Source organism: Aplysia californica, unplaced genomic scaffold (genome assembly GCF_000002075.1).
Source record: "Aplysia californica isolate F4 #8 unplaced genomic scaffold, AplCal3.0 scaffold00235, whole genome shotgun sequence".
Classification (NCBI taxonomy): domain Eukaryota; kingdom Metazoa; phylum Mollusca; class Gastropoda; order Aplysiida; family Aplysiidae; genus Aplysia; species Aplysia californica.
In genome coordinates this window covers 221,759-245,781 of record NW_004797505.1, presented here as the reverse complement: position 1 = coordinate 245,781, position 24,023 = coordinate 221,759, and the positions used below count along the sequence as shown (strand labels likewise).

Here is a 24,023-nt window from a genome sequence, read left to right as displayed (position 1 = left end):
AATTTCAATTTCACAATCAAATATAAAATGCGTTTGCATGAACACAAGCAAAATGTCACAAGAAGGGAAATTGTATTACCCCCCCCCCCCCCCCCCCCTTCAACATAATTGAGATCATTTACGGATTTAGAAAATGTCAAGCTCCTTGGACATGCTGATCAGAGCCAGCCATAACTGAGTAGACTAGATCTGTAGCCTAAAAGTAAGATGGCAATATTATTTATTACTGTTATTATTATTATTATTTGATCGCATTCTTCCCTTGATGAGGGAAGTGAACTCATGTCTTACTGGTAAGCAATGTGAAGAGTCTAACTATTACACAACTTCCCTCACTTACGGTGAACAAAATAAAGAAAAACAAAGAAAGGGCAAATAATGAAGGCAAAGAAAAACAACTAATTGCAAAGATGAGTCACCATCTGTTCAGAAAATAATGTCTCATCTTCCATAAACGTATTATGAATGCAACAGGTGACCATAACTTTCAAATTAATCAAATGATAAGTCTACAGGATCTTCCGTCAGGTATTACTACTAGGTAGTCCAATGAGAATTTCAATTATATTCAATTCTGTTGAAAACATGTGAAACAGAAAGAATTTGTTTCACTGATCATTGGAGTTTTAACATTCATAAGAGACCTTAAAAGTACAGTCATACCTGCTCTGACGGCACTTACTTAAGACAATCACCTGTTCTAACAGACAGTTTCAACTGTAGTTCTAACCTACTGGGGTAGAGAAAAGCACCAGTGATCACAGCATTCCACGAGGCATGTATTGTGACATGACTTGGCTTGGATCTATGATGAAATCTTTTGATCAGAGACCAAAATTCAACGGACAAATTTTGTTGCAAATAAGTAGCACAGACAGAAGATGGGCACATAGCTAGAAATGTCATCCATGAAAAAAGATGTGATATATGCAAAATCAAAGCTTTGCAAGGCATAGCCTAACTGCTGACCCAAGGAGAAAACAACACTAAGTTTGCACCCAATGAAAGAGCGGACTCATACACTACAGTCATAGTAAGGAGGAGGAATTCTCCCGTTTCTTTCTTTATTAAAAGTCAACAAATACAATGCAGTTATTGAACACTTATACGACAACCTAAAACTCTACAGAATACCTTGAAATTGTACATCCTATTTCATCAAAAGTGTGACTTTCCAAAAATAGCATATGTATCACGACGCGTTGGAATCAGGCGCAAGTCAATTTTGGGTCATATGGAATTATTTGTATCATCTTTAAGTTGTTCATTTGTTTTGCTTTCGCTGAAAAAAATATAATTTTATCTTGAATAGAAGTCGAAATATTTGCGATTGAAGGAGACGGGGTCGCCTGGTTTCAGAGGTAAAATTAGCGAGAAAATGGCCGTAAAAGTTCAGTGACTTTCATAGCTCAAGAGTCCTTGGAAGCTGCAAATTTACATCTTTCATACCTTTAAACAACATTTTCTCATAAAATCCACACATAAAAGTGTTTCTGAATGGACTTACAAGGTGTTGAGCCAAAAAACGAAAAAAAAATGTTTTAATTTCAAAACTGGCGGACAAATGCCTGTTTTTCAGATTCCTGTATTTTGACGAGCGCCTGATTTCACCACGCTGCCTCACATATGTCTTTGTGGAAATATTAGGTTGCCGCCCATTTGCTTTAATTCTAAGCATTCAAGGACAATATTAAAGAAAGAGTTTGGAGTTTGCATGGCAATATGATCTTATAATAAAATGCATTCAATGTTCAAATTTACCCACTTTTCAAAGGAGAATATCCCCAATTCTATCCAATAAGAATGCAACCAGAGAGTAACCACAGTAAAGTTCTTTTGTTTGTTTAGTTAAAATCCTGTATCAGAATCAGAGGTGCCCCAAAAGACTTATTGATTGATACAAAACTACAGATTGTTACAAAAACTTGGTCACAAAACATCATCTTTGTAAAATTCTTTCAAGTAAGTTCTTTCCATCACCTACAAAAAAAAGATTTAAATCTACACCATAAAATTGAAAAGAGACAAAGAATTTAATCTAAATATAATGCCTTTTAACAGACTTTCAAAGAACACTTACAAGGCTAAATTTATGTACTTAACACAAAAGTAAACATCCAGTAGTTTCATCAAACTTAGTTAACACATGTTCCAAAACTAAACTGTGATTTTTATTTTCATATTGTTTATTCAATAAGATGCTATTCAAAGCAATCAAAGAATACTACACAGCTATAAATTACACTTTACCAGCTGTACATCAAATTTTGTATTTAAAAAAATAAATGAATAAATAATTTCAAAACATAGACAACAACAGGATACAGGAGAAACAAAATTAATTTAGGAAGACAAATATGTGTGCCAATTTCTCGCCTTCTTTTCAATACAGTCAGAGGATAAGTAGGGGATATAAAAAAAATGCAGCATTGTATCTGAAAATAACTTTTCAGAGTTCATTACAAAATCCACAGGAATCCTTCCGGACAACAGAAACAGACTAATCTGTTCCACTTGTGCAGATAGCCCATCACGTCACCCTGTTCATTTCGGACCAAGACAAAGCCATTCATTCATCAAATTTGGGTGGCATCATCATCATTGCCTTTCTCACCCTGCACCAGGGTATAGACCACGGACAAACACTTTCCACCTTTCTCTATCCTGTGCTAGCCATGTCTGCCCACTTTTCTGTACATCGATTTCTGTGATTCTTCTAAATTTGGCACAACTCATCAAACTGTGGCCAACATGACAAACACGAACACATTTTCTCTTTTATTTGAGGGAGAATGAACTTGCAAAAAGAAGCAGAAACAAAAGTAGAAACTGGGAGCATAAAGCAAACACACCGAAGCAAAAGGGTAGGGTCTGTTCCTTATTAATGCAAAACACACAATGGTGGGTTATTTAAGACATATTTCTGCCAATTTGCTGCACATGAAACCATGATTGGATGATCAATGAATAAATTGCACATTTTCTAGCAGTTAAATATATTTAAAACCTGAGTCAGCTGTACAAATTGGAAATAACATTATAATCAAGTAGAAACAGCTGAAAAGGAGAAAATTCCTGTCAACTTTTACCACCCAAAAAAAAAAGAAGTAAAATGTACACACATAAAATAAAAGAGCAAACAAGAAGCAAGGGATGGAAAGGTTTGCTGTAGAAACACCACTGAGGAAAAGAAGGTATGTTCACACTGATGAATACAGTAGGTCTGGTCCCGAGTTTACAACACATAAAGGGGTTTGGGTAAAACTACTCCAAAGAAAATTCAGAGGCATGCAATGTGATAATTTACCCATTCTAAAGAAGAGCAGGTCAGTCTTCAAGGCAGATTAAAATTCAATAGAGCAACGTTCACCATTCAGTTCCCAATTCAGGATCAACTTCTCATTCTAAAACAACTGAACACTTCCAACAAGGAGAGCACAGGCAAAACGACTTACATCAACGAGCTTCAACAAAATATTAAACAACTCAAGCTCCATGGCAAGGAAGAATCTAGTTTGAAGTATAGAATTAGAATGATCAATACTTTTAGCAGCCACGGCAGGAAACCCAACAAGAGCACATAATTCAACACCACAGCAATTTGGTAATTTTGGTGGGCGTTGGGTATCACCCTGGTAGTGATAGGTGTTATTTTTTTACCGCGTTTGGAAATACAAGTAGGTGGGCGGTATGAAAATGTAATCCTTTGAAGGGGTCAAAGGATGAAAATGTGAGAAAAATGAGTATTTGATGTGCTATAGCACCAGGTTTTGCGTGTTGTGATAAATAAGCGACTGAACAATAAAGATAATGTGTCTTAAATCTGAGATCTTGTCAAAACATGTTTAGCGAAAATACAAACAAACTAAAACCCAGTCGCATAGACTATTAACAGACTCAACGAACTTAGCTTACAAACATACACTAGTAAGGAATTATTTATTAACTTTTTTGCCTGCTTCCTGTGTATAACAAGACTAACTCATGAGTTCAGTAGCAGCTTTAATTATATCTAAAAAAAACAATAGTTTCAACCTATCCCTCCCTGGCATCTACTCGTCAAATCAATTTTCTGGGAAAAAAACATTTTCAACAACCTGTCAAACATAAAGTGCTCATTATCACTCTTCTCAAGGTGGAATTCTGAACCATACACCATCACATCCTACGTTGCAACATTCCCACCGCAGTACGCACAGCTTCGAGAGCCATGGAGGAAGGCATCCTTTTATCTTCAAGAAAAATAAATAGACAAGACAAAGCTGAATCATTAACCCCTTTCATCTTTATGGGAAATTATGGATGGAAAAATTCTCACATAAACCTTAAAGCATTAAGCCTCTCAGGCATCTTCACTGGCAGCTGGTGGCTTGGTTTGCTGAGGAGCACAGTAGGGAGCCCCCAGGAATTTGTCGGCAATGCGACCAGCCTCACGGAACCCACTAAGGAGTGCACCATGCACAGTGGCTGGGTAGTTGCGGATCGTGTGCTCCCCGGCAAAGAACAATCTTGATGGAGCTCCTGCCTGGTGTGCAATGGGGGATGCCAACAGGTCGTAGTCATTTCCTGGCAATGTGTAGTACAAAGATGTTATACAAATCCCATTAAAAATTAAGTTCTAGGAAAAAAAAAGACCAGAAAACATATTACAATTTCAAAAATGTTAAATTAAAAATGAACCCTTCCCCCCAAAAGCCACACAAAAATATAATTTTTTTGCACAAATTATAAGATAGTATGGGCAATTGAAGCATAAATGATTTATTGCAGAAAAAAACATTGGAAGGCTATAAAGGATACCAACAAAATATCTTTAACATAAAGCTAGGAATAGGTTGGGCCAAACGAAGCACAAATTTTGCAAAATGCTCATGACTTCTGACGACATTCAAGAGATAAGTAAAAACCTTTTCAGACGTGTTCACATTATAATTGTCAGGAATAAGATTCTATCATCAGCAGATGAATGCTGAGAGACCAACTGAACTTTTTATGAAGACTGGAAAAAAAAGAAAGAAGTACAAACACTTCCTCCACCCATCTTCTTCTTGTACTTAAAAGCACTCACAAAAGAAGAAGAAAAAGAGAAGAAACTTTTGCTCACCTGAAGACCCAGCTGCAACGTATGAGTAGGATCCTCGAGCGTACGGGTCTGCTCTCCACCTGGACACCAATGTCTCTTTGGGCTGTCAGAGAAGCAAAAAAGAAATTAATAAAGTCCAACCTACTCTAATGGTCAACCATCTAAGATAAACACCTGTACAGACAACCACTTCTCATTGTGTATTTTTAAATTATTATTATGACATTGTCCCAGAGGTCCACCTGTCTAAGACAATCACTTTTCTCCTCAACAATGGGTGGCTGTCTTGGACAATTTTAACTGTACTCAGACTTGATATTTGGGGGAGGGGGGTTGTTTTGGTAAGTGTTTTACTGCGCTTGCAAGAGCATAAGGTAATATGAACAGGGAAGACACATTAAGCATTTTACAGAATTAATTTTGAATTTTGCCCGGATGCCAGCTGAAGCCTGCTCTTATCAATTTTAAGACCATTGAGGGATCTTTTTTTAACTACAGTGGAACTCGGATTCAACGAGGTCGTCGGGCCTGACCTAAAATCTCGTTGAATCCGAGTGTTCGTTATAGCAAACACGAGGTTTTGTGTAGATAATTACAATGACAATGACTATGACAATCTTTATTCATCTCGCAGGGAGAAATTTGTATTGGTCGTTAACAATGGCAGTAGACGTTACAAAAGTTAGACTTAAAGGTGCACTTACGCAAACGCACAACAAGACAGGACATTAGGCCAAGTAAATACACGTCTCACGGGCTGGGACAACCCGCTCCGTAAAACATTCATTCTCTCTCTCTCTGTGTCTCTCTCTCTCTCTCTGTCTCTGTCTCTCTCTCTCATTTGTAACACTGTGTGTTCAGTAACCTCACTGCAATTGGTACGAATGAATTTCTATATCTGTCTGTTCTTGCTTTTTTGGAAATGTATCGTTTACTGCGGGTCGATAGTTGAAATTCCTATGTCAGTGGGTGGCTATGGTCACTAAGCATTATTTCCGCCTTTTTTAGAACGTTTGTCTTGAGCAGATATTCAAAGTTACTTAGTTCTCTACCAATTGTTCTAGATGCCTTTCTTATCAACTTGTTTATTTTTATAATGTGCTGCCTTCCCAGATTGCTACCATAGCAAGTGATACCAAAATTTATCAAAGTTTCTATTGTGGTGGTGAGCAAGTAATGTACAAGAGAAGTCACACGTAATGCCTGAAATGCCAGCATATTATTATTATATGAGCTGTGTAAAAAAGTTTTTAAAAAGACCGATTCGTTCAAGTACACACGCCTGTGTCATCTCGATTGTTTACCAAAAAGTTGTTTTGCTGTGTAGAGCCTAGCATACGGCAACTTTTGATTCCATAGACAAGTGCACAATTCATTACGTAGATCTACGTCAAAACTTATTATTGTAAAATGATCAGTTGCCGAGGGGGAAAAAAGACTGTGACGCGTTTGTATAGCGAGGTTCAACGTCCGGACCGCTAGTGCCCCCCCCCTCCCCTTCCCACCCCAACTCCCTCTCCCCAACACACACACACAGCCACATGTGTGCAGGCCGCCCATCTGACCCCAACACATGCCAGAGTAGACACGTGCGCGTGCCAACAACATATGTGTTGGTATTTAATTAAAAAGGCTGCTTTTTGGTCACATGCAATCGGCTAAGTGAATAATGGTTCACGATGCAGGTGCAATGGATGGTTTCCGGGAATAGATAAAATTCGTTCTGGGAGAAAAATTAGCGAAGCCACGTCTGCGGGGGCTGTTCACCCTGGAAGCCACCTCGTTGAATCCGAGCTCGCTGATTTAAGGGCTCGTTGAATCCGGGTTACTTTTATTGATTTTAAAGAAGAAAAAAAACAAGGAATCTATCTCATCTCGTTGAATCCGAGTTCTCGTTGAATCCAAGCTCGTTAAATCCGAGTTCCACTGTAGAGCATTTGCAACTTGCGCATGAGACCTCCTAGATTTTTTTCGCCCTTATCCAAGAAGGCTAGGAGTTCAATATTACCTACCCTAAGATAAGGGGTGAAGCTGAACGACAGCAGTAAGAAAGAGCCAGGAGCAGCAGTAGAAAGGAAGACTTGATATTGGTAGTCTTTTTTCCTCTATTGACAACAGCCACATCTCATTGTTCATCAGGTTCCATATCAGGATTCAATATTTATCTCTAAACATCAACCAAATCTATTTCCTTTGTCAGCTTCGTGATGGAACAGCCATAATAAGATGAGCTCCCACGTACAAAAATTATTTTCCATTTGACACATAAAAAGGAACAGTAAGGAATAGTACATAATAATAATAAATAGCATTTGTATAGCGCATATCCCTGCTCAACAGCAGACTCTATGTGCTTTACACTATATTAATACCCCAGCAGACCATAGAACACTCCAAAACATTCTCAGCTTCCCGGGAAGCATACAGTGCAAGCAGCTGATTAAGCGCTCAAACACTAACAAACTGACAAGATCTTTCGCTGTCTATAGCCGGGTACCCATTTCCACCTGGGTGAAGTGAGGAAAATTCGAATAAAGTGCCTTTCCCAAGGACACAACGTCGGGCCCCAGACGGGATTCAAACCCACGACCTCACTAACAGATATCTTGTAATAACTTGAAGACTATAAACATCATTAAAAAGGTGAAAATACAATATCTTGCACCATTTTTTTTTTAATGGAAGTGTTTTTATGACCCCATTAGCATAACTTATATCATTTACAAGGCTTCTTTCTGACCCTGCCTGCCACGGCCAACCCCTGGCTGAGAGGGATACAACTTCCCGGCAGAAAGGCTGAGGTACTCGATAAAAATTTCTTCCCCTTCAAGAGGCGAATGCAGGTTTTCAACAGGCAACAGCAAAGCCCGTAACCACTGGCTACACCACAGATGACAGTTTGCACCATATATAGAGATACCTGATTGGTTAAAAAATACATGTAAGTGAAGTCAGTTCTAATCTTAGCTTGTCATCTCCGAGCCAATAATAACACTACTAATGAAAAAAACACCCTTTTTCTAACAAATAAGCCAGTATTCTCATCTCCTTTTTCTACCTACTTGAGAAAAGGAATGTCTAATTGCATTTTCAACTGTTCAGTGTAAGACTGTCATACATCACTTTTCCACATGGCAAGAGTCTTACACTAAGCAGCGGATTTGAAAATTTATAACTGCAAACAAATATCTTGTTAACTTCACCACATGTCTCACCTGGGGCACAGCATTCACTCCAAAGATCCCTTTCATGACGACCAGACACCTGCCAACAATGACGTCGTCGCTGACATTCTCCATGATGGCGGCAGCCTCTCCTGCGATCAGAGCCAGCAGAACAGGGGCCTTGTAGAGGTTCCAGAAGAGGAACAGTTCACCTCGGCTGGCAGTTGTGCTGCCTACGTGACCAAACAAATTGGCACTGGGGTCCCAGAAGACACGATCAAAACATAACACAACCTGAGGACGAAAGCAAGGTAATGTTATCATTCAACAGAAATCTCTCTGCGTTTTATTATCATAAAAATGAATGCCTTTTCACTTATTGCTGTTCTTTACATACTTTAGGCCTAGAAAAATATGTATGCTTAAACATTAAGAAAACATAATAGCTGTATACTTTGGAGACCGAAAAGATTGTGTCAAGAATAATGTAGAAATAGGTTTAGTCTTTTTCATAAATTTCAGGTGCAAAGACCTTTTATCATAAGGAATCTTAATGGTAGAAGTTAGAACTTTGCAGCTGTAGCTTTTATACCAAAGACAAGAAAAAACATTTCAAATATTGTTGGTACAGATTGTATTGAATAAAAATAATGAAATACCTTGTTCAAATTTCCAAATCCCAGTCTGCCAATAGCATCTGCTTTCCAGTCTGGTAAGGGAGGGATAAACTGGGGCACATTGGGCGTGTTGTTGACACACTCCTTCAGCACACCCAGGGGAAGTGTGCAGAGTACGGCATCAGCTTTGAGCACTTGTTGATTGGAGCCATTCTTTGCTGTTGTGACAACTTCGGCACCTGGTAAGCAAAAAAAAAAAGAACTCATTGAGACAGTACTCTCTGACTCCCAATATTCATTACATGAATTAAAGAAAAAAGATTAAAGCCATTCAACAAAGCCATTCAAATTGTAATCCATTCCCCATTTACAAAATACAGAGGAATCCTGCTATAACGAGAGGGAGGGGACCGGAGTAAAACATCCGTTATAGCAGGATTCTCGCAATAAGGGATCCAGTAATAAATTCAAAGGAAACTGTAAAGTAGGCCTAATAATATATGAGTTTGGTGTTCTGTTTATTTAATTTTCTTTTGCTATCTCCCCATATGATGATTCTGTTTCAACATGACGTCTAGGTCTTACTTGATCAAAAATCGAATCAGGTTCCTTTCTCTAGTGCTAGATCTGGCGATGTTGACTGACAGCTCGGCGTTGGCGATCAGAAAGAAAGGGCTCTGAGCTCACTCGCCCGCTGTGTTTTCCCCCACCCCACCACACCCTGTGGTGCATTCCGTCAGCTTGCACACGTCACTCATTCACTCCATCCATCACATTGCTGTGACCTCTCCATCCCCGCATCGGAGAAGTGAGAGGCAACGTAGGTCTTGATAATCTAAACTAGGCTTATGCTGGCCTATCACGAGATGCGTTCTGCTTGTCTGCGAATGCCATACCCTCCACACTCCGTCACTCCGCCCTTTATTGTTGACACACATGGGCTCTCCCATTCTTTGTTTCGCTAGATCACCAACAAGTTTTGCAACTGGCGAGGTTTTACTTTATGTACAATTGGCCTATGCACTGTGCACAGCAGCAGCAATATTCCGCTATAACCGACTCGCATGTTTGTCGGATAGCCCTATAGCAGTATTTTATTTATAACGGTAAAGAAGAGGAAAAAACGGGTTTTAGAATAGTGTCTTTATAACAGACTTCTCGTTTTTTCCGGACTCGTTATAAGTGGACTCCACTGTACTGACAACTACCTAAACAGAAAACAGTCATCTATCTGATGCCTATGACTTTTATCACAGTTTAGAAGGATTGATGTGTAAACATTTTGCAAATTTAAGGCCATGAAGTTAATAATTTTGTGTACCTGTGAGTGTGTGAAGGTGAGAGTAAATATGAGTGTGCTTGTGTGTGCATCCATAGGAGCATGGCTTAAAAGAAAAGGTGAAATGAGACACTTTCTTTTTAAGCATAACGTACACAGGTTTTACAACGAGAACATTTTCAGCCATCCCTGACAATAGCGATAAAAGCGCATAGTTATGTTGATACTTTTCCAACAGCTGCCAAATGAATGAGTAGAATTAGAATGGTAGAGAAAATTATCAAGAGTAGCAGTTTGAGGGTGTATGCAATTCACTAGTCAAGCAGAGAGTTTCTCCAGATTATTTTTTTTTCCAGACAGTGCTAAACTATGTGAATTGTTCTATCCTTTTAACCTCTTTGTTGCCAAGAGGTGTGCTTTCCTAATGTCAGCACTGATTTTCAGTTAAGCTCGTTTTATGTTTTCAGTTTATTGCACAGAATAAAATAGTCATCAGACTGCACTCAGCAATGTCTCACTTTTCGTCTTTATCTACCCTCCTTTTTTTTGTGTTTGTTACTCTCATGTAACACCTCTTATCTCAGGGTTCCTGCCATGAACTTCCCACCTAATTCAAGGAGATTTCAAGGAGGTTTCAAGGAGAAATTTTTAAAATTCAAGGAGATTTGGTCAAGAAATTCATGATGAAAGCCTACACTTGTCCGAAAGGAACCATATCATAGTTTCGATTTTCCTACAAAAACTGTTCCCAGGGTGACTACCAACCCGGTTTCTCAATGTTCCAGGGGGGCTCATCCATTCTCCAGGGGCATGTTACATAACAATGACAGTGCATGCTCCATTTATATATTATATATAATATACACACACACACACGTGCGCACGCATGTAGGTACATTATATCCAGTCAACAACATGATGTCAGTGTGGCACTGGGATACTGTGGCTTAGGTATTTCAGTCTTACTTGTACTTATTCATATTTTCTCCTCATCATATTCGCCTATGTTAACTATGTCAAAATACCGGACCAGCCGACTGACTTTGCCTATGTCTCAACCTTAGGAATTCATGATTTTCCCCAGTTTTTATCTCTCAACTCAATGGAGAATCTCGAACCGGTAGATTTATTCATTAAAATTTTGTCAGGGGGGAGACCCCCACCCGCCCCACATTCTCGCGCAATAATGTATACGAGTGGTCCGGTATTCTTCAATCTTCCCCACATGGCTTACAAGATTTGCACCAACGCACGCTTTGCAGAGAGCTTTAGATAGTAGTAGTAGTAATCAAAATTCTGAAAAGTAAAATCTGCTTCCAAGTTTAGTTTTTGTCATCCGGTGTTGCCTTTAACCCCCCCCCCCCCCAAGCACGTGCGTCTTTAAAAAAATAATATCAATAATCCCCCCCGTTCCCGAGTCCTATACTTCGCAGAGCTCAGACTTTGCATGAACTTTGGTGACCTCAACCATCGCCGATACTCACGATGTGACGAAAACGCACAGGTTCAATGACCGGTCAAGTTGGCGAGCCCGACAAGAAGCTTATATAACTTTCTTTTTCTTTTTTTTTTCAAAAGTGACAGCACAGGACAAACGATTTATTTTCATGGCAACACCGCGTTTGTAATGCAGAACAAATGTGGCGCTATCAGACTACTATAGGCCCCACCAGCAAATTTCTGAGTGGTAACGAAAGCGAAAGTAGATCTTGATTTTCCCGATCGAGCTTCGGTATCGCACGTACACTTCCAGTTGTTGCCGCCATAACCGCCCGTGAGCGTGTAACGTACTCTCAGTCCGGGAAAGGCCGAATACAAATATTATATCACAATCGCGACCGGCAAAAAATTAACTCAAGGACGTTATCGGATTTGGTTTTCAATATTCGAGAACGTTTATGTATTTTCCCGGATCTTTCACGGAGCAATTTGCCGATTACTTTAAATTCCCGTTGCATTCCGGGTCTCGGCGATTTTTTTCAAATTCCTGGATAATTCCAGGGGCCCCCGGGATTCCCGGGGCCTGGCAGTCACCCTGTACACGTGTTCCTGTCCGATCTGGCAAAATTCAATGAGTTTTCAAGGAGATTTTTCCTTGAATGCAAATTCAAGCAGTTTTCAAGGACTCCTTGAATTCAAGGAGGCCGCGGGAACCCTGTTATCTTCAGCGCTTATATGACCTTATTGTGTTGCAAGTGCCGTAAAACTCACTAAAACTAAAACTAAAATCTCTCACTTGTTCAATCTACTTTGAAAAGAGTTTGGTGACCCTTGCTTTACAGCAATCAAAGCAGGGTCCACAAACTTGGTTCAGAAATACCCCTGAAAGAATTCTAAAGCTGAAAACACATACAATGTAGTGATAATGATAAAAGGGAATTAAAAAGGGAGTAAAAATATGAATCTTACCTTTCTCAGTTACTTTGATTTGCTTGACAACGGTGTTCAATTTATAATCCAGTCCTTCTGACAGAGCAATGGGCACACAGGAGTAGCCATTCCGAACTGACAACAATAAAAGAAACCCAAAAAATTAACCAGCTATACATTAACAAAAAGGACCAAAAAAACTTTTATCTTCATATAAAAACAATCATCTATTCTTAGACCTCTCAGACCAGCGTTTATCATGTAACGGTTAGGTGTTTTGTCATCTCAAGCAGGAGACCCAAGTTTGATTCTCATGTGAGGACTCAATCATCAGTGCCATTATTGACAGATAAAAGAATTAACAGAAGTACTTGTAAGTTTCAAGAACATATTAAACTGCAGGAAAAAAAACTAATCTTATTACAATATGCCTGAAAAATATGGTAGCTTTCAAGCACAAAGGGGCTATCCCGGAAAATGCTGTTTTGAGAAAATCGAAGGTAAAGTTTTTGCCCCTTGTTCAGTTTCTTAAAAAGACAAGGAGAGTTTTCTCTATAACCAAACAAATATACACACCAATGAAACCAAACTTCTCCTATAGGTAGGGCAATACCCTCTTTTGGTGCAGGTCAAGATTTCTAGAAACCCCCGAAATGTGGGTTAGCCTGCTTGTCTTTAAAAGCGGCTATATATTCATTAAAAATTTGGTAAACCTAGATGTTAGAACATGCATAACAATAACAGAACTTCAATGTCACAAGAAAAAATTGTCAAAGGTAGCACTAAGGGCAACCTTAACTATAAGGGCTTCAGACGAAGATTTTGTTTTAAGAAATCTTTTAAAATTGAGACACGCTGCAAGTTTTACCATGAAAATCGATGAAAAATTCTGAATGAATGTCCTTACCGGTAAGATGACTGCCAGAAAACTCAAAGTCATCATCCTGGTCCCAGTGTTTGAGAGACAAATTGGACAGCGGAGTTGAGTTGGCAAACTCCAAGTTGGCAAAATGCCAGTCCATGATCTGTCTGTCTCTTGATGACAGGTACACATCACTGAAATAATCATGGGAAAAAATCATACAGCTACCTCTCAACAGCTCAACAGGTTCGTCACTGTTAATTTCATTTCTTCTGACTTATCATTTTTATGAATATCAAGTAGCATAGCTGTCTACTTTGAATATTGAAATAAAAAATTTTTGTTCTCAGAAATAACAACAATAGTTCTGAGGGTGGTGAGCAGCTTGCCACAAACACAAACATTCTGACAACCGTCCATTCCTTTGACACATAGTAACAAACTTGTAGCAGACCCATCGTAGAGGGGAAGAGGGGTTGTTTGAGACAGTTGGACATCCTGGGCCGTGTCATTACAATACAATAAAGAGAAGAAAAAAAGGGGGGTTGGGGGGTGGAGGTGAAGTGGGGAGTTGTCGTATGTACAGGAGATTTTTGGAGGGGAGGTAAGTGTTTTACGGCGCCCGCAACTGCATAAGGTCATATGAGCACGCGGGACACACTACACATTTTCAGTTAGTAGGAAAATTTGAATTTTGTCTGGGTGGCGGCTGAAGCCTACTCTTATCGAATTTGGACCACCAAGGGACCTTTAACATGCGTAACTTGCACACAGGAATACAGGAGATTGCCCTGGACAGGTTCTCATTAGAGAAGGTCCAACTGTATTTCACTTCTCTTTTGGTTTATTTGAACATAATGAAGAAAAAAACAAAATGGGTGAAGTGGAAAGTTGTCGTTTGTGGACAGGTTGCCACCAGAGCAGGTTTGACTGTATTTGACTTTATTGGTTTACTTAAACTCACCTGGGAGGGTTTGCTTCAAGCTCATGCAGCTTGTCCTCAATTTCTTTCTGTTTTGCTGTTGACTGTTCATACTCCTGTTGATTAAAGAAATAGAAAATTGTATAGCTTCAAACTTAAACAACAGTTATGAGAGAGAATATCGTACAAAGATCAGTAAGTACAGAAAAACAATGCTAAATAAATCAGTTGAGTCATTTTCTAATACAGAACATAAAAGTGTAGTTCACCCTGGGGACCATATACTCGTATGATGAGCTCATTCGAATAAGCATGTCGATTTGCAGTTTTGCTGGCAGATATCACAATTGTTTGATTTGTGCATGTTTAACTATGTAAACTCCATGGGGTTTTTTTATTTCTAAAACTGGTGAGATATATAACTTGTTTTCTTTATTTTCTTCTGATCTGATTAATTTCAGACTAAAGATGGAATTAAACTGGTGGTTAGTGGGTGCTCCAGTGTGGTTTGCTCTTCCTTTCCTATCAAACATTCATTGTATTTATCTCCCCTTCTTTTTTGTGTTTGTTACTCTCTTGTAACATCTCTAATCTGTGGCACTTATATGACTTTATGGTAATGTAAGTGCCGTAAAATGCTCACAACATAAATAGGTAGAAAAAAAAGGGGGGGGGGAAATTTCAAGTGAAAAGCTAGGAGTTGGAGGGCCGTGGCACCAAACAGGGGAACAAGTAAGTTGTAGTATATTTTTTACAGAATGCTTGATACGAAAGATTTCAGTTTCATGCTGGCAGGGAACAATGCAAAAAGCCCAGATTCACTTTGAGAAGGGTACAATCAAAATTAACCTGTTGTTATCATCACACCATAGCAGCGGTTTTTTAAACCTGTCAGCCCCTTGGCCCATGCCCAAATGCACTACAGCCTTGAAATCAAATGCTTTACCTTGACAGCAGCATTGAGATCCCGCAGCTTGCTTTTCACCAGGAACTCAGCTGTGATATCCCTTGGCGGTTTTACGTCTGATGCTTCACGCCACTGTTTGTGTAGTTCCTGAACCTTGTCTTTCAATGTCAACATCTTCAGAGAGAAGAGAAAAATCAAAACTTAATCAACCTTTTCTGTATACCTCTTGTGAAATCATAAAACAACAAAACACAGGCTATTTTTGCTTCTGTATGCCAGCTACCGCAAGGAGTCAAAAGTAGACAACAGTTTTCAATATCAATTTAAGAATCTTTCCTGGTTGTGAAACCTTATTAATGTACTGTACCTGTAATCCTCCAATACTGATATCATCCATGCAATAAACATTCGGTTTGACCATAGATAAGATAAATTTGCTGAGGTTTCGTATATTTTGTTAAGACTGTAAACAACAAAGTGACACCAAACACTGGCTGAAATGGATCACCTTATACTAAGACTTAAGATATAGTCGACTTTCAACAAAACAAAACAGCAAAGTCATCTCAAGGACCAGTACTCACTCACCTGTGCCTGGCACTTGCGTAGTTTCTCTTGCATCTCGATGATGTTTCTCTGATGCTCACACTGTTTGTCCTTCACGTGCTTCTCCTGTAATCTGATATCACAGAAAAAAACAGAGACCTCATAAATGAAGGTCTAAAACAACTATAACATTTTAAAAGTTGCATATAAAGTAAATTACTGTGTTGGAATACAACAGAATGAATATGTTGGCGGCTTTTGTTTTTATTTTCTAAAAGCAATGGTGTTTCTGAAAGCACATGTCACAACTCAATATCACTTTGTAATAATGTTTCTGAATTGTATGTCCACTGCAATGTCCTATAAGATTATTGGGTGTTGAGCCAAAAAACTAAATTTCAATACCAATTGCCAAAGTGGCAGAAAAATGCATGTTTCTTTGTTTTTATAATTTTGACAAGCGCCTGATTTCACCACGCTACCTCACATATATTACATATAGTATTAACTGATCACATACAACACATAACATCAAAATCACTTGAGAAGATAGAAAAATGACTTACTTGATGACTGCTTCCAAGGCCTGGCCTAGTGAGGCTGGTTTGCAATTGATCTCGTTAAAGTTCACTTGATGAGACAAATATGATGTTGTTTCCAGTAGTCTGTTGAACTCACGTTCCACCATTTCATCTTTTTCTTTCAGGACCTAAAAATACATACAATGAAATCATTTATATAATTCTCAATACTGAACAATTAGAAATCACAAGGAAGAGAAACCAAGTTTAAGTACAAAAACTCAGTTGTAAAATAACCATTCTGTTTTTTATCATTATTTTTTTTTTTAATAAAAAAGTTTAAAATCCAAAAACACACCTGTACCACCTCCCAAAACATTGTCATTTCATATGTGAATTCATTCTAAACGATGTGCAACAAAATCTTCTTCATATTGTCTTTCTACAACAAACTAAATTTGATACTGAATAGTATTTTCATACACAATTCAAAAAGAAGGGAAGAAAACTGTTGCTAAAACAACATTTGTCAAAGATTTATGATGCTTTACCCAACTTACAGATTATCATTGGAAAAGCAAACACTTAGACAGTAGCAACAGTAAACATCTTTTATTGTAATGCACCAGAAAGTTCCAAGAATGCTAGAAATTTATTTCTAAACATCAGACAAATGAGCATCTTGCAATACAAGAAACTAATTTTTGTCCTTTGATTTCAGTACATCATAGAGATTTAACCCACTGCTGATTCCCCATGGAAACACGGGAAAGTAATCATTCCTCGAAGTGAGTCAGTGCTATTTTTTCTCATAAGTCGGTTCAAACTGAACAACACGATCAAGTTTCCCATTTGTTGAGGCGAGTTCTACAGACAAACAATAAAAATAATCCTGAGTGAGAGAAAAATAAAACCAAACTCACCGTACATCCATTGCTTTCGTATAAAGGACATTTCTGTTTGATCTTGTGCAATTCCATGTTGATCTGTTTACTGAGAACTGTGACTGGATTGCCACCTGACAAACAAAACCAAAAAAAACAACTTCATTTCTGCACAAAACACTCAGTTCGGTTATTTCCAAGGCAAAACAGCAATTCAAAGACAGTACTTTAGAGAAACAAGTTTGTCAAAGTAATGGGTGACTATTTTTTGTGTTTGATATACAATATAAAACAATGCTCACTGAAAATGTAATGATAATATTGTTGATCATTAAGGATATAGGCTGCTTCAATTCCTGCCTATCAGGGCCAACCCAAGCTGTGAAGGATACAATGTCCTAGCAGACAGACAGAGATACACTCGATTCAAAAGAAAAAAAAGAAAAAAATCCCCACACAAGAATCACACTCATCTCTTCTGCATGTGGCGAAGAAGCACCTGACTGCTACACCACAGATGCCAGTTAAGTTTTATGATATAATTATAGCACCATCAAACCCCTCAAAAACTCAGTCTTAACAAACTTTATACACCTAATTCTTCAGTGAATAGAAAGAATGTTTGGAATCTTTTTTTTTCTCTTTTTTATTTTTTTGCTAAAGAGAAGCACACTGACAAAATATAATCAATATGTGCAGGGGAAAGTAAAACAGGCAGAAACATCAGCAGAGGGACAGTAGAGAAAAAAAACCTACCTATGGCACCCTCTAACCAATCACAGAATACATACATAACTCTATCACAGAGTTTTTACACAGTTCTAAATTCATTTGATGGTTTCTTCAGAGATCAGACAAATATCCCCATAACAAAATGTCTTATACAGATCTTCTTACCAAGGCCTGTGACAACCATTGCACCTAAATCAGCGACATAATTTCCCCTTCTAAAAGTCTGGATGCGTCCACCTACACGATCCTGTAAAAAGAAAAAAAGATACAAGAAGGCACAGTGTGCTTCAATTCCAATTGCAAATTTGAATATCCTCAATGCAGCACGTCACATTCTGGAAGTCTTCGCACAATCATAGAGAAATTTTGACACACATAGAACATTTTAAGAGAGAAAAGCTTATCTCATTCCAATGAAAAAATAAAACAAAGAATAAAGGAGAAGATATACCAATGTATCAAGCCACAGGGAAGAACAAAGAAGGAAGAAGAGAAGGGGGAGAGGACAGACCAAAGCCAGCATTACACATATACATGGAATATCGTCACTGTCAATCATCATAGTCGCATGTCAAAGTATGAGGTTTTCACCAGAAGCAAAAACCTGTTTTATTTAGCTCAGGACACTATCTTAATACAAAGTGTTTAATTCATCTAAGTCTGTTACTCTAGAATAAATCGATCCATCTTATCAACTCTACAACATACTTGATTTTCTTTTTTTTTTCCCTTTGACATTCTACAATGTTGAATGATAACACAGATATGTTGGGCATTCCATCCTGTCAGGAGCACGGTGTGTCTGTTTGTTATTTTCGAAACCACGGAAACAGCGGATGGGGGTGACACTCAAAATAAATGATTGGTCATTGAGTAGGCTGAACGTCCCTTTTCACATTGGTTACTTTAGAGGTGGAACCCCCAAATGAAACACCCAGCCCATCTCTGATAAGACCAAGCCAAATAGATGGAGAGCTTTGAAGGCTCCCCAAGTTCAGAGCCCCCAATTAGGGATTCGAACCAAGGCCATTTAATCATTTTTTTTTTTTTAATAGAGGTTTTACGGCACTCACAACTGAATAAGTTCATATGAGCGCCAAGGGGTGGATGTCAACAGAGAAGTCCTTACAGGGAATCAGACTTACTCTGCTCATCTCTCTAGCTTCAACACCACAAAGTCTGCTTCGACTATCAAGGCACCCCGGAAATAGCCGGTCACAAGAGTGTGACAAACATACAAAAAAAGTAGAGGAAAAATGACGATAGTAAGGATTAGGAAAGAAAAAGCATCCGTTCCCTGTTGGAGTTCAGGCACAGTTATCAGCATGACATTGATGAATCAGCCCATTTACAATTTACAATTCTACTGTGCATAAGAACTTGAGATGTAAATGTCCCCCCCCCCCCCCCCCTTTGGGAATGGCCCAAAGACACCTCAGTCAGTAGCACCGCCCCGGGGGGTACCATCTACTCTGTAGTCCAGTATGATACCAAATGAGCTAATGGTGCATCTTGGCAAAATAAATAGCTCAACAGCAATATGACAGATAAGAAAAGACAACTTACTTGATAACATAGCAAGATTTGTTAAAGCATTATGTGCTCCTCAGTCAGTAAAATAACATCACAAACGAAAATGAAAGCAAATGTGGCCATTTGTCACAGTGCACCACCCTGTTTTTCAGGCAGGCTAACATGCTTTGTCCATAGCCAAACTTCATTTTCACATAGGAGCCTACAAATGCTATGACAGACATTTGGCACCCTTTTATGATAATGAAGTTTATCCACCCAAAACGCTTCAAGAAAATTTGTTTTTTGTCTCTCCTGTAAAATTTGAAAAACATGACTTACCATAGTTTACTTGGCCGCCCTCGAAATTTAACAGAAAAAAAAAACTTCAACTTTTCATTTAAACGTTGGTTGGCGGGTGCTCTGGTGTGGTTTGCTTCTTCTTTCCTATCAAACATCTATCGTCCTTATCTCCCCTTGTTCTTTTTTATGTTTGTTACTCTCTTGTAACACCTCTTATCTTCTGGTGTTCATATGACCTTATGCAGTTGCGAGCGCCGTAAAACCTCTACTAAAACAAAACAAACCTTTTCAATATGGAAAAACAAACAAAATCCTAGTACCTTTGTATGTATTATTTTAAAAGCATTATACCTACCCGAGCTTCAATAAGGACAACATCCACTCCAAAGGACATCAACTGTCTTGCAGCTCCCAGCCCTGCAATTCCTGCACCTACAATGATAACCTTGCAGTTCTTTTTGGCTGAAATAACAAAAAATGTTGAAAATGATGCTCGAATAAATTCTCATTATGTGATTATCAATTTACTTTTCATAGTAAGCACTGAGCAGTTCTTATCTCAAAGAGTCGGCTGTTCTGCTCGGTTAGTTGTCTTTGAGTCATCCAAAATACACTGACATTTTTATCCTAACACAACTTTTGTTGAAATGAATGTGAAACACAAAAAATAGCACTGATATTAGCAGTAAAGAATACCAGCTACAGTAAATATCCATGAAAATGTTCGTTAAAGTACAGTATGCCACTGTATGTGTTAAAATGTCTTTTCAATAAAGAAAAGTTATTTACAAGGGGGAACTTCCAACTTTACATCCATCTCCTACATCCAAATGAGAGGAAAGCCTTGAAAATCTTCAAAACAACCGAAGGTCAAAAAGGCCCATTAAGGAATTCAAACCATGGTCATCCACATGATGGTTCAGCATGAAACTAAATGTGCTAAAGGCACATCCCGAACAGAAGTGAACCCTTCCTACTGAGCTCACACCGTTATTGTTCATAAGAAAAATATACAACATTATGTTGTCTTTTCTTCATTCTGGTTTTGTTTTTATTCAAAACATTGTCAAATTCACAGCAAGATACTTATTTCCACAATGATTTCAAAATCATGACATTCTTTTCTAAATGTACATACTCTAGAATTTCAACACAAGTACTTTACAATCATTAAAATTTGTAACCACTAAAAATACCTCACCTGGTAAAGGCTTCAACCGCTTGAAGATGCCAAAGTTGATGAAGCTGTACCGTTCCAGAAACGAGTGAACTCGCAAGACCAGCTGACCATCACCTAAGTAAAGAAGACGTTTATGCACTTTTCAGCAAGAGGAGATAAAGTGAAGATTATGAAAAGAGTACGATATCGATCATGACATGTCCAAACCTCATCTACAATACTTTGTGGAACCACTGAGCACCCTGTTTCTGATGTTTATTCACTTTTTCTATAAGAGGACAAAAGATGAAAATAACGAAACCACTACTTTACTTTGTGGAACCATTGAGCACACTGTATCTATTTGAGATTACATCATTATGTATACTGTTGTCCCCGAAGAAGATTTCTGGCTCACGGTCCAGCCCTTCAGTTCCGGATACTGCTTTTTATTTTACTTTTTTTTTAAGTCAGTGTTTTAGATACAATGATGATGTTTATGGTTATGGTAACAATGACGACAGTGGTTGTAGTGACAACAAAGTTAAACATTGAGTATAATTACTGGTAAGAAATCTAATGATGAAGAAAATGCTGATAGTGAATGTTGTGGTGGTGGAGAGAAGAGCCTGGCATCATAATAATCATTACAGATTGCGAAAAAAGGGCGAAATTGCATAGGTCTAACAACTGTGCAACGCAGCAAGGTTACTTAAGAGGCGTGACTTCTGATTTTCATGTCCACCTCCCAAAGGACTGAGTCAAAAGGGAAAATTTGTAGAAAGAGTCTTTCCTAAGAACACAAAGTCAAACTAAGCTAAGTCTTGAACCCCTTCACCCATTGCGAGTCAGGTAGTCTAACCAATACACTACCGACACCACCTCAAAAAGAGTAACTCCTATCAGGAGACACAATATGACACAGTCAAAGTACTGTGGGGCTAAAGTGTTCCAATGATTAGTGAGCACAGATTCAATACCAAAGATATGCAATGTTGGTAGAGCAGCATTTAAATGAGTGTTCACTAGGGCGTGCCCTTGAAAGCCAAATCTCTGCAGAGACAAGTAAAAGTCTTTGCTTTTCTTTTAGCGATTATCTGTTTACTCATGTAAGGACAGCAATACCACAGCATCTAATTCAAGTTAAGCAACAATGGACAAGATTCAAGATTTTCCCATACACGACAAAAATAATGAATATCTAAATAAACCAGTGACAATAGCACAACACAAATTATTGAGAAACCAAAAATTTTAGGGGGTAGAAAACTTTCTCTGGGTTTTTTTTATAACGAACTAACACATTTAGTACAGGAGGTTTGGACATGGCAATAACAATACCCAGATCAATGTACACTTTAAAAAAAAGTATAATACTACAACAGATGATGAACCAAAATTGTGGTTTTGACATTTCAAAGAATAATGAGTGGCTGAGTAAAATATGCCAGCTAACTATCTGTCGCATATAAAAATTCACAAGTTGGTTTTTTTTTAAATAAAAAACCTTAATCCAAATTAAAAATCAAGAACTTCACCTCTCAGGAATAAACTCATCTTTTCCATGTCTGTATATTCTAGGTTTTTCTAATGTTTTATTGGTACTTTTAAGCTTTATTTTTTTTTAATGTACACCAGACTGAACCTACTGTTGTACGGTGGTTCAATTTCCTGTAAGGCAGCTTCAAAAGTCAATTGTTGCTTCGGATTCTCCAACCATAGCTGCAACTGTTGAATTAAGATTTAAAAAAACAAGAAATATTGAAAATGTTTTAATGTGAGGAAAAACACTGAAATCAGGTATGTACACTGTACACATTCATAAACAGGCATCTCCTTAACTAATAAACAAAGGCTTTCTTAACGAAAACACTTGTCCTTCAATAGATCAAAGAGATACTTTCAAATCTTTTAGAAGTTGAAATCACGAACAAAATTTTAGAACAGAAAGAAGGAATTACTTGTGAATGACAAATGAAAAACAAAGTAAAGTCAATAAGAAAAATAAATTCTGACAATTTGAAGGAAAGGTGGGAGAGTGGGTTAACAGGAGAGGGTTTTTGAAAGTGTGGCAAATGGGATGGGTCTAGAAATTAGATTAAATAGGAAGCGTAGACTCACAATCCTGTTCCTTAGGTGAAGGAACACTTTCTGAGACTGGGGGGGTCCCTGGACTATATCAGGGAAAGAGGCAGCTTCCTGGGTTGTCATTTTGTCCACTGGAAGTCGACTCTGAAAAGCTGCCCCCTCCAGACCTAAACAGGGAAAAGTACGCCAAATATGAATATGATTATTTTATCTTAAATCCCTGTAAACATTATTATGAGAATAACTAGGAGGCAGGACCTCCAAATTAACATTGATCCCCAGTGGGACTAAACCAAGTGGGTGGAAAGGAGAGTCTTGAAAACCCCAGACAACTCAAGTTCAAGAACATCCCATTGAGAATTAGAGGTAGAGTCATTTGCACCATAATCGAGCACAATAATAGTATTAGTTGAGCTATCAGAGCATCCAATTCAAATATGAATACACTTTATGACATAAAATCATGTACACAGAAAAAGTACACTACAACCTCAATAACAGAATAAAAAACATTGAAATTATGTGAAATTTAAATAATTATGTCCTGCTGAAAACAGGTTTCATTCTCAGCTCAAAAATATTGTCTTGAAACAATAAAGCATACTAAAGTTCATACTGAATTTTCATACACAAAAATTACAAAAAACTAGCGACAACTAAGCTCGAGAAAATCCTTTATCCGAATGAGAACAAACTTTACCTCAGTCCATTTCATTCCGTCTTACGTTAACAGCTCTTAAAATTTAACTCTTTTCAGCAACCTTCAGAAAAGGCAAAGCAATTCTTTCATAAAATATTAAATTTCAATAAAAGAACATTGAGAAAACGGGCACCTGAAACCTAAATACTACGAATTTACTTTTTACACAATTTCTATTGGAGAACACAAAGTAAGCTTAATATTATATGTAAAAAGCAGTTCAAATATGATTATCACCTGCCCTATGCCGTCAGTAATCTAGCGGTTAAGCTACTGGACTCATACCTATATGGTCAAGGGTTCAAATCCAAGTCTGGACCCGATACCCGATGATGTGTCTTTGAAAAAGGCACTTTTCATAAAATTTTCCAGAA

General features: G+C 38.0%; 1 protein-coding gene across 1 annotated transcript in view; it reads right to left on the bottom strand.

The window, feature by feature from the left end:
* Positions 1 to 2,149: 2,149 nt before the first annotated feature.
* The window catches only part of LOC101845699 (lysine-specific histone demethylase 1A), a 31,191-nt gene continuing 9,317 nt past the window's right edge, over positions 2,150 to 24,023 (bottom strand). The window contains exons 3-18 of the mRNA XM_005100082.3: positions 22,983 to 23,116; positions 22,511 to 22,589; positions 20,904 to 20,996; positions 20,058 to 20,164; positions 18,053 to 18,134; positions 17,195 to 17,289; positions 16,317 to 16,459; positions 15,793 to 15,883; positions 15,244 to 15,378; positions 14,340 to 14,413; positions 13,421 to 13,569; positions 12,553 to 12,648; positions 8,907 to 9,103; positions 8,299 to 8,541; positions 5,105 to 5,186; positions 2,150 to 4,566 (exon numbers count right to left, since the gene is read on the bottom strand). Of these exons, the coding sequence (XP_005100139.1) occupies positions 4,343 to 4,566; positions 5,105 to 5,186; positions 8,299 to 8,541; positions 8,907 to 9,103; positions 12,553 to 12,648; positions 13,421 to 13,569; positions 14,340 to 14,413; positions 15,244 to 15,378; positions 15,793 to 15,883; positions 16,317 to 16,459; positions 17,195 to 17,289; positions 18,053 to 18,134; positions 20,058 to 20,164; positions 20,904 to 20,996; positions 22,511 to 22,589; positions 22,983 to 23,116 (2,024 nt within the window). The 3' untranslated portion in view covers positions 2,150 to 4,342. The remainder of the gene's footprint in view (positions 4,567 to 5,104; positions 5,187 to 8,298; positions 8,542 to 8,906; positions 9,104 to 12,552; positions 12,649 to 13,420; positions 13,570 to 14,339; positions 14,414 to 15,243; positions 15,379 to 15,792; positions 15,884 to 16,316; positions 16,460 to 17,194; positions 17,290 to 18,052; positions 18,135 to 20,057; positions 20,165 to 20,903; positions 20,997 to 22,510; positions 22,590 to 22,982; positions 23,117 to 24,023) is intronic.